Genomic DNA, 11,678 nt, shown 5'->3' with positions numbered 1-11,678 from the left:
TAGAGGAATCGAGCGATCTTTGGTGTTGGAATCGTGTTATCAAGTGTGTATTCTTGAACTATTTGAATTGGGGATGATTTTGTGGATGAATTTTAGGGTTTTGTAATAGTTTTGGGGTGGTTTACAAACCACACGGGCGTGTGCCACACACAGGCGGTCCACGCGGTCGTTTGCTACTTGGAATTTATGAGATTTTGGTGTCACACAGTCTGGGGTGGGTCACACGGGCTAACCACATGACTGTCTGACTCTTGTTAAGAAAATCGACAGTGAGTTACACAACTTGCTCACACTGGCGTGTCCCACAATCACACGGGAGTGTGCTTTATCACACGGCCTGGACCCCTCCACACGGTCGTGTGGCACTATTTTGCAGTTTGTGCACTTTTTCGTAAATTGTTCCGTTTTGTTCCTCGAGTGATTTCTAACTCATTTAAGCTTCTGTAAAAGTAGTTAGGACACTAATTATGTTAGTAGAAGGTTAATTTAAGGGCGTGTTACCCCTCGTATGTGAGTAAGTATATGTATTTATATAATTTAAGTTATTGTTCTGATGAATGCAAGTTGTTGTGTTACTGAATTTGAAGTATGTAAAGTTCTGGATGAGAAAATTAGAAATTGTTTATGTTGTCGTCCTTTTATTCTAAATCCAAATACGAGTATGTTTGATTTGTATATCTGTATTGATTCTGTTATTTGGAATAGATGCGTCTAATTCTGTATCTCTGTATTGAATTTGTTATCTAAAAATAATCGCAATCAATAATTGAGTATCTGTACTGAAGCTATTATCTGTACTTGCATTTATGATTGGGATCTGGACATTAAGTGAAGGAAGTTTGAATTGGCAGTTTCACTACATTACTATGTTTTAGCGGTTTAACCGCAATAATAAAAGTGGCATTCGACCACACTGGGGTGTGTCCGGTTGGATGGGTCCACCATAACCTAAATATTGGTGTGTAGAGGTTGGAAAGGGTCTAGTATACCCTTTTTGGTGTGAATGGAGGGACGGAGATTGTGTGTAGCGGTCGAATAGGTAGAATTTCATTGCATTTGTTTTGCGTTTGATTGTGTATTGTGAATACATTTGATAATAACAGTTGTGTACTGATCCGACTAGTAGTGATTCGACTAATACAATGTGTATATATATTGAACTGTTGAGATTTCTGTGTGTTTTCTTATTCGTTATCACTGCTTATTTGCATTTGTTCTAAAATCACACTGAGCTTTTGTAGCTCACTCTCTCTATTCCTTATTTTCAGGTAAATCGTGCAATCAAGCCTCGGACTTGGCATATCATAGAATCTCAGCGTGTTATATTTTGGTTTGAAATCAAATAAGTTTCTATAATAGTTGTTTTAATTCAGTTGATTTTGTAAGTAGCTTCAAGTAAACTACGGTATGGGATTTTTGGTTTAAGGTAACTTAATTGTTTTTGTACTATTACATCGTATTACCTCAACATTACAATTACCAAATCTATTTTTTTGGGTCTAAAGCTGCTACATACGTATTTTAACTAGTTTTAAGATAACTGAATGACTTTTTTTTTTGGAGCCGTCTCAGTGGCTAATGTGACCTCCAGAATCTGGTCAAAACTTCTAGGCCAGGTTTTAGGGTGTTAAAATTGTTCAAACTCATAGAAAACAATTACATGTTTACTACAATTTGGGCACATTTTCCAACAATAGCATCATTCACAATAGTGAAATTCATCAGCCAAGAAATGAGTAAATTATATCCTCTCATTGACATTACATGATAGATGAAAAGTAAATGTGGGCACGAGTCGTTTGTCTTTGTAATGAATGACTTAATTACTATTTGATAGTAATTGACTTTTCATGAAAGAAGATGTAATGGTTACCATGAGACAAAATAGGATCTATTGGGAGGACGGATTCACCCCAAAGAGATTAAGGATATCCTATGAAGGTAACACACTTATGACAAGATCATTGGATGAGCACTGATCGAGTAGCTTTTCTAATGGTATGTAATTAGGGAGAGCTCAGTTACAATACTATAGTGGAATGACTTCGTGACTAAATGAGTTTATAATTAATAGGCGAAAAGTTGGAACTTATTTATAAATCATTTGAGCCTCAATTACATATGTCCAATCGATCCCTCCACTAGCTCGTTGAAATCAAAAATGAATTTCATGTTGAATCAAATGAACAAAAATGGATATAAATTATAAAGTTAGAGAAATGAATTACATTCGAAAATAACTATGGTTTCTCACTAAGCATGGAAATGGCCTGAGAATTTAAGTTTTTTGAATTATTATTTAAGTAAACAATTGAAATTCGAAAATAGAATTAAATTAATTGGTCATTGAGAATCCATTGAATGTAGAAATTAAATATATTTTATCATAGATTCTTTTATGGTAAAGTTGTCATGATTTTAACGAAATTAGAATTGAGTTGAGAAAACTATTTAATTGGAAAATGAATTTATTTAATTTAATTTAATAAATAATATTTATTTTGGGAAATAGAGAAATATGTATTGGGTTGGATTACATTATAAAGTGCTAAGTTAAAAGTCTTGAAAGTACATATAATTGGACCCGATATAGGAGAGGCCCAAAATCCCTTAACTAAGGGATTTGTTTTCTATTAAATAAGTATTATTTGTGTTATACTAATTAAACTAGGGGATCTCTATCTTTCCCTATAAATAGATGACACTGGTAGCACTAAATAAGAAAAAGTTACACACAAATTTGAGATATTATTATTCTTCCCAAAAAAATCTAAATTTATTTCTAAGTATAAATTCTATTTTTCGAGAATAATAATTCTATCGGTTTTTATAAGAGAGATTTACTTTCTTACTGAAAGTAAGAAAATTGTTTACGGTTTTGTGTTTGATTCATGATTGTTCGAGCACACACTCGAAGCGATTCGTGGTACGAGAATAGAGGAGAAAGTCGTTCGGATGAAAGTCGAGAACGTCAAGGGTCCGTCTCGTACAAAGCACAATTATTTTTCTAGAAAAGTTTATTACTATAAATATCACGAACCTGTTTGATTTTCAAATTTTTAATTTTCCATTGTGACCCTAAACCATTTTTAAATTGGAGTTTTTCCAACAACTAGTTGGGAATCAACCTAGGCATTGAGATAATTCCAAGATGAGTCAAATTAGTGTCATTCTGAGGACGTGACGAGGGTGTTAAGAGAATGTGTGGGGGAGAATGTCATAGGCTGCGAATCAAAGCTCGTGAGGAATGCACACAAAGTGTCCCAATGGAGGTCAACTGATCAAATGGGGCTCATTTGACCCACTTGAACTGGTCTGATTCATGGAACCTCATGGAGAAACCTATTTACTTGAAGCTTTAACGGCCTAATGAAACACTCCAGTAAAACTAGAATTACCAGGGTAGTTATTGTAAATCCTAACTGTTAGAGATGTATAGAATTTAAATCCCTTAGGACTCTCATCTTGTAGATCTAAGCCGTTGATGTAATTCAAGTTGTACCATTGGTTCTAGGGGAGCTCAACTATATATGGCATTCCCCCTCATTTGTATATTATCTCTTGTATTCCATTCTTAAGTAAAAGATTATTATTTAGAGCATTTACTCACACTTGGTGTACTATTATTTTCTGTGACTTTTCTATTTAGTACAAGTTCCTTAGCCTTCCGAGTTTGCTTCCATTGTGCTTCGATGTATTAGAGAATTTTGCAAGAATTCTCATTTTTCAAGAGTAAAACTTATTTAAACGGATTTGAACTCAAAAAATTACTTAAGGCCGCGATTTGTCAGACTAAAATTTTAATCCCATAACACATGCAGAATGTTGCTCCAAGTGTGAATGCATTTAAGGAAGTTGGTATCATTGGTATTCTGTTGTACAAAGAGCTCTATAAATAGCTGAAATCACATCTACCGAAAAAAGTCTTTCGTAGAAAACCATTTTCTTGATATTTCTCTCCACATCGTTTTCTTATTCTTCATTTGAGTTTCTTTGATTCCTTGTTGTCATGAGTTAATTGTCTTATGCTTTAACCTCATATTCGTTCCATAAATATAAAAAATAATACAAACTTTTTGATTCATATGGATTTGGACGACAAGTAAAATGAAAAAGGGTCCCATCGATTGACTGATTTAACCTATAGTTTGAGCAAACCAAGGGATGCGCGACAATTGACCTACTTTCTTTGCAGAAAGGGAGAAATTTGAAGTGCTCCTGTAATCTGTGTCATTTGGATTTTTTTTAATTAAAAAAAAAGCATTTATATTCTATCTAAATATAAAGATATGCTCTTTCCAACATACTCTAAAATGGACAAGAATGCACAGACCATTTATAACAATTTCAGGAAAATTCAGATTTCAATGGAAACAGTTTTGATGATTGTTCTTTATTGAAAATTTTGATGAATGTTTTGGGGAAGGCGGAACATTAGAATCCCCACAAGTAGATATTACATTGAGAAAGCATGAAATGAAATCAACCCAAAAGTTCAGGAGTCGGAGATGAGTAGCTGAGAAGCATGGGCATGGGCAGGGGCAGAGGCAGAGGCAGGCGCAGGCATGGAGGTTCCTGATAAGAAAGCTTTGAAGAGGGCGAGAGCTTGTTTGGGTCTATGCAAAGGGACTTCATGTCCAGCTCCCCTCACTGATACAAACTTCAGTCCTTCATACTCTTGGGTCCATCCTCCTACCTGTTCATTTCATTTCCCACTTTATTACTGCCTTATCTAATATTGCTACTTAATTTTTCAATTTATCAAACAACACCTCTTGAAGTATCTATTCTACATCTGTTTCATTAGATGTCTATTAGAAGAGTGTGTAAATGTCTTATATTCCCAACCTCTAGTACCTGAGTATGACTTGCGTATAGACATGTATATATATAATTAGACTCTCTAACTTACTATTTAACTTTTATGGTTGGATTTAAGTTTCTTTATTTTTAACTGTTATTGTGGTAATGAATCAAATCCAAGTATTGCAAGGTAAGTTACCTGGCCATCATCATACCACGCATGCCATGGTTTCACAGTTGCAAGCTTGAGAGCATCTATACTGTAGCGGGTGGATGTAATTGGGATTACAGCATCTGTGTCACCACTGTCATGGAGAGGGAATGAAACAAAGAAATAAGGAAAAAATGGCTCCAGTCAATTAAAAGAAAATATAGATCCTATAATCTAAATTATGTAAAAGATAAAATAGTTGTTTTTACAAGTAAAAGTACCATGGAGGCCCTTTACAAAAAAATGGACAAATTCCTTGTACATTAGATTAAAAAGCAAATTGGTCATTTCTGTTAAAATTTTGATCCATTTGTCTTGTTAAAAGTTAGTGTGGCTGACGGAATAACTGTATAGTGACATGTGGCGTGTCACGTGTACCTTATAGTAACATAAAGGGACCAGTTTTTAACAATAGAAATGAATAAAATTTTTAATAGGACTAGTTTGCTCTTTGATCTAGCGTATAAAGATTAATTTACCAATTTTAATGAGTAGAGGGAACAAAATGCATCTAAATTCTAGTACAGGGACCTCCATAGTACTTTTACCGTTTTTACATGAAAAAACACAAATGGATTAATATTGATGCTAATCTTTTGGGAATCTAGAGTTTAGCTTAGCTGATTCAAGCAAATACTTTTAAGATGTAACATTCCATTAGCAAATTTATTTAATGATAAAGATTAGAACTCACACTATAATCATATGATAATGCGTAATACTGAAATAGCAAATTTGTTAACATTTTAAGACTAAAACTGCAAATTATCACTATAATAGAACCTAAACATGAATCTATCATTCAAAATGAAACAAATAATAACATTGTGATTAGCAGCCTGAAATTAAATAAATTTAATATTGGCAGTCTTCTAGATAGAAAGGTATGCAACGTTGAACTCCTCTAATAAATGAAAAATTACTTATATTGATAAGTTAACCCCACAGCTTATATAGCTAAGTGTATTAGCAGGAAAACTTTTCTTCTACAAAAGAACCATAGCTTGGAAATATGGGAAGTGCTGGTATTCGAACTCCAAACCTATTGAATGCCACCACTTAAGGGTGGTCACATAAGCCCTAAAAACCGTGGTCTCTTGGTGGAGACACTTGCCATCAGCCTTTCATCTGGTAATAGTTGGATATGTCCTATTATTCCCTCTATCCAATCTCAAAAAGACTTTTCTTTAGAGCCTATCTCATTAATTCCAAATTGACATTACTACCCCTGTTACCCGGCCTCTTCATTTTCCTTAAGCTATTTGTGTCAGACACATTCTTGAATGTGGGTATGGGATATGGTCCCCTAAATATACAAAAACCTAGAAAAATATTGAACATATCCGTCTCGGGAACTTACTTGTGTCCAACACTCGGTTCGAATCAGGATAACACAAAATATTACTGTATTAAGGAAAGTTTGACCATCAAGTTTGTCCATAGTGTTCTATTTTTCATTCTCTGATCCTATATTTTCTAGTTTCAAATGGTAAAGCAAAGATGGTTGACCTCTTGTCACCCAATTCAAAAACATGCTAGCTATATAGAAAAACATCGTTACAAATTTAGAGATAAACCTGAATATCCATATGCGAAGTCCTTCACGTATAAGCTCACGGTAAACATCCAGCATAGTTATTGGAGAATCCTTCCAGTTGGTATTTACGATATCACTGCAATAATGAAAAAGGAAGAAAGGAAAGAAAATCGTCTAAGGCATACGTCTGCATGTGACTTCTGAGGCAAGAAAGTGGATAAACAGAAATGTTGCCAAGTAAAAGATGATTTGAGTTTACACAGGGATGTAAATTTTGGCAGTCACAAATTCATTTTATAAGGGCAATTGATGCTGCATCAAAATATTTGATGCATCCTTTGAAAAGAATAGAATAAGTTTCATATAGGGATAAAGCTAGATGATCAGGTGGTCTGGTTACAGTTGGTAAATGACAGAATTTGAGTATACAGAAATAGCGTACATACCTGCACGTCTCCCATTTAGATGGTGCAGCTTCGGGTAAAACATGAAGTGACTTTTGAACCTCAGGTAGATTGAAGTATACTTCTGAGTGCTTCTCAGTGCAAGGATCGTACTTCTCACTGAGCTGGCTAACCATCTGTTGGATAATATCAATTTTCCTTAATACGATTACATATAAAATATCAAATACCCTCAAATTAAGTGGAAATTAAACAACCAGGCCTTTTATAAATTTTGATATCTGGTTAATTCTTGAGATTGTTCTGGCCAATAAGTTCTCCAGACCATGAACCCTATGACAGCTTAAAGGAGCTTCCGTTTGGAGATAAAAATCACAAATATAGAAGAGAGTTATTAGGTCTCGATCAACTGTTACCAAAAATATAGGTATGATGATTGAATATATATGGCATAGTTTAACTGGAATGCTGTCAAAACTTAATATACCTAAAGTTAAATTAATTATATCTTTTGACTGGTTTAAGAAGAGGGAAAAAAAGATGCTTAAAATTTAAAGATTTAGAAGTATGTAATCTGTGTACTCACATGCCTTCTTTTCAGCAGCCACTTCGTCTGACTAGCATTCGCAGAGCAGGAGGGAGTGAAGATGCTGTATGGGTCAATATTTCCCATTTCTTCACTTGCAACGTCCATCATCTCATTACAAGCACTTGAGAAGTGAATAAATGACTCAAAATCACAAAGTACATTCAATAGCTTGTATGTTTCATCAGAAATCAAACCAGCTGACCACATAAATTGAAATTGCCCCAAATGGTCATGATAATCATCAGTTAGAGCATTTCCAACCTGCATATTATGTACACATCTATGTTTCAGTTTGCTCAATATAAAGCTGCTTTCTTTCAAGAATAGAATACATACCATATATCCCTTTAGGTTAATTGCTTTTCCATTGGTTGCCTTGTTGTATCTTACAATGGCTTGGCTTAGCTGTGGAACATAATGCCCTGCAACAGCATTTTTAATGTAAAATGAAACTACAAACAGCATAATGATTTTATTGTTCAAGAGAAATTAAATATGATAATTGCAAAGTTCCCAAGTTAATCCCTACACTTAGGGGCTAGTTTCTTTAGTTTCCTTGTTCAAAGAAACCTCATTATTCCCATCAGTTTCACTGTAGTGCTTTTGTATTCCAAAGGACAAGAAATTGTATTTTACCATATTTAAAGAAATACAAGTGAGAAATTACTGTTTACCAGCATAACTCTCTCCGGCAATGTAGAAATCCCTTTCTTTATACTGAGGAAAGCGCTCAAGCCACTTTAGCAAAAACGTCAGTGAATCCTTGGCTGTACATCAATGAATAAGAAGCTATACTTGCACAAGCTAGCCAAAACAAAAATTCAAATAAAGTATGAAGTAGAAATGTATTCAGCCTCACCAGTTCTTTTATCACCATTGTTAAGCAAATCAGAGGAAGTATTTGAATATGAAAAACCAACTCCAACAGGAGACTCAAGAAATAAAATGTTGGCAACTGCAAAGCATTAGAAGAATATGAAACAAATGTTACTAATATTGGAATATTTCTAACATTCATATTTCTCAAGCTGAAATCGTAACAGCAGTAAGTAATACCCTTAACATAGATCTAAGGAAACAGCCATTTTTCGTCTAAAGGGGTAAAGAACTTCTAACAGTTATTCAAGCATGACATGTAGTTTCCTCTGTAATGCAAGGAATTAATCAGGATTACATAGATCTCAAATGGAAACAATAATCATATAACCGGAACACTGTTTTTAGCCAGTTGAGTTTGTCTTTTTGGGTGTCCACACAGGCATATCAACGTGTTAGTAAAGTTCACAGCAATAGTAGTGAACAATGGCCGCAAAAAGCGTCGTAACAGAGAATAGCGGCAATAACAGACCGCTATTTCCGTTTTCAATGATATTTTATGAAATTCAAAGATTTGAAGCAGGAGAAGGAAAAGGAATTGAAAATTTGTGCAAATTTCAAAAAAATTCACGACTGCTATGCTTGCAATTAGGGGTGAGCAAAATACGATTCGATTCGAAAAACTCGATAAAATTTTCAAATTTTGAATTAAATGGTTCGAGTTATTTGAGTTAATCAAGTTATTTGAATCAACTCAAATAAAAAATTTAGTTTTTCGGTTTAACTCGAACATGAATTACACAATTCAAGTTATCCGAAAATCCGAATAAGAAAAGGCAAAACTACGCCATTTTGATAAATGTTTATCTTTTTTAAAGTTAAAAGTAAAAACCAGAAAGTTAAAAGGCAAAACTACGTTATTTTGATAAATGTTTACTCATTAAGTTAAAAGGCAAAACCATTATATTGTTTATGTAGTTAAATAATAGTTAAATAATCGGTTCATGTAAACGTAACATTGAGTATAAATAATAGGATCCGTTAACTCGACTTGACTCGAAATTTTTTGACTCTATTAGATCCGATTCGAAAAAAAATCAAATTGAGTTCGGTTGCTAAAATAGGATTCGTCAACTCAACTAACTCGAAATTTTTTGACTCAATTCAACTCAACTCAATCGAATACTCACCCCTACCTACAATGACTGCGATAGCATTCAATATTTCCGCAATCATGATAAACACAATGCGACAAGAAACATGACTGCAACCGCAATTTAAATCCTTGAGTAGAGGTGGAAGATCAGGTAGCAAGAGTGCGGTCAACAACTTTAGATTTGAGTACTAAATAGATTCATAAAAGCCCACAATAACCTAAGGAGAGAGCTCGAGTGACCAGATGAAACGATACACCAAAAGGAAGCAATAGATTGCAAACAAAAATAAATCCTACGAGTGATATTGCAATTGAATTAGTTCGCAATGCAAGCATATTGTCAGCCATAACAGATCATTTTCTTCTATGTAAGAAACCAAATATAATATCATTTCTAGAGGTTTAACAAATGAAGTGAAACAATTCCATTTCCAACACCAGCTATTAGCAACAGTAAAGAGAAACTGTAGTCTTGCAAATGCTGTTTTAAATGGCTCAACTTTCACAGTTAACTTTTAAGGTATTGATTACCTTGATTCCAAGAGTAAGGGTTCAAGTAAACGGTCTTTCCATCCGGCCTAATGTGAAATGGACCTATTTCCTCTGCTTCACCATAAGCAACTGATGAACATCCGGGTCCTGAGGACATAAAACTCTAAATAAGTACTATATTTTTCCCCTACTAGAAGTACTGTTAAGAAACCACACAAAAATATATTTCTAAAAAAAAAACAAGATAATGAGAAATACAAGAGCCAACACAAAATAGGCAATAAGAAGAAGAAAGTTCTGCAGATTTTAACATGAACAAAGAGAAACAAAGCTATTCAGATGACAAAGAGATTTAGAGTAGAAAAAAGTCTATACCCAGAAAATGAACACAATGAAATCATAAAAGCAGCGATTAGTGATTCAAAAACATTGTCAACAATCAGTAAAAAGCACTGGTTACAATATAATCACTTCTTAAAAAAGCAAAACTGAATTAATCAAATAGTGCTACAAATGGGGGAAAAAGTCAAAAGACAAGAATCTTAAAAAAATTTCAAACTATAACCTCCATTGAGCCAAAGTAAAAGTGGCTTGGAATCAGGATCCTTAGCAGCTTCGAAGAACCAATAAAAGAGAGCTCTCCCTGAGTGTTCATTGACAGTAACATAACCAGCGTAGTGTGCAAAGTCCACAGTGAAACTCTGCCCCGGAAGGTTATGAACTTTATCAAGTTTTTGCTGGGCAATTGAGTCTTCCAAGGAAGCTTCAATTAAACAACTACCCAGGGAGAGATAGAAGCTGATAAAGGTAAAGAAGGTCATAAGACCAAAACCCCATCTTGTATCTGCCATGTATTTGTTTTAGGGTAGTTAAACGTAACATTGTTTTATTGGTTTTCATTGGTTTTATATAGAAAGAGATAGTTGAAAGAGTGACGCAAGCAAGCAAAACTTGGGTCAATTATTATGTCCCACTGTCCAGTTGCCTGTTTGCTTGCTTTGTTGGTTTCTGTCGTGCTGTTTGCTTGCTTTGTTAGTTTCTGTCATGCTGTTTGTGCGAAGGAATAATTGTTGCAGAAATGCTTAAAAAGGTAAAAACTGAAAATTGCTTTTTGATTTTATATGTACCAAAAATAATTTTGATTTTTCTTCTGTTTTTCCTTTTTTGGGTTGTCAAGAGGTTAAGCAAATAGCTTTGGATGGGGTTCTGCATACGGGGGTTAGTGGCCGGTTAGACGGATGGTCCGCTATTATGTTTGGAGCTATCCGTTCAGATCCAAAAGGTGTACTCGAAAAGGTATACTCGAAAAGTTAATTAGTTTTGACAAAAATATAAACTTAAATGATACATTTAAATAAAAATTAAGGCTCATTTTTTAAACAGACTTAATTTCAAATAGAATTTTTTAGCTCGAATTTGACCCGAATTAACTGTTTCGTTGTTATTTTGTTATTATTTCATTGTTGTTTTGTTATTATTTTATTATTATATTGTTTTTATTTTGTTGTTATGGTTTCGATATTATGTAAATTTTTTTAATGTATTTTCAATTTATTGGGAAACAATTATTTTAATGTTTTTAGTGTATTTGATGTATTATATTTTTTTAAAATTTATTTTTATATAAAAATAATTTAAAAAGAAATTTAATACGGGCAGGTCGAGTCGAG

The 11,678-nt window shown here is 33.8% G+C and overlaps 1 protein-coding gene across 1 annotated transcript; it reads right to left on the bottom strand.

The window, feature by feature from the left end:
- Positions 1-4,362: 4,362 nt before the first annotated feature.
- LOC107899384 (serine carboxypeptidase II-2) lies at positions 4,363-10,893 on the bottom strand. Its single transcript, XM_016825083.2, has 10 exons — positions 10,574-10,893; positions 10,048-10,155; positions 8,404-8,499; positions 8,219-8,311; positions 7,881-7,966; positions 7,542-7,805; positions 6,998-7,131; positions 6,592-6,687; positions 5,003-5,108; positions 4,363-4,696 (listed from the first exon to the last, which is right to left on the bottom strand). The coding sequence occupies exons 1-10, from the start codon at positions 10,857-10,859 to the stop codon at positions 4,496-4,498; spliced, it is 1,470 nt and encodes a 489-aa protein (XP_016680572.1). The 5' UTR covers positions 10,860-10,893; the 3' UTR covers positions 4,363-4,495.
- Between the last annotated feature and the right edge of the window lie 785 nt (positions 10,894-11,678).

Source organism: Gossypium hirsutum, chromosome D04 (assembly GCF_007990345.1).
Source record: "Gossypium hirsutum isolate 1008001.06 chromosome D04, Gossypium_hirsutum_v2.1, whole genome shotgun sequence".
Classification (NCBI taxonomy): Eukaryota; Viridiplantae; Streptophyta; class Magnoliopsida; order Malvales; family Malvaceae; genus Gossypium; species Gossypium hirsutum.
Note: the sequence above shows the minus strand (reverse complement) of the source record. Positions and strands in the feature narration are given on the sequence as shown.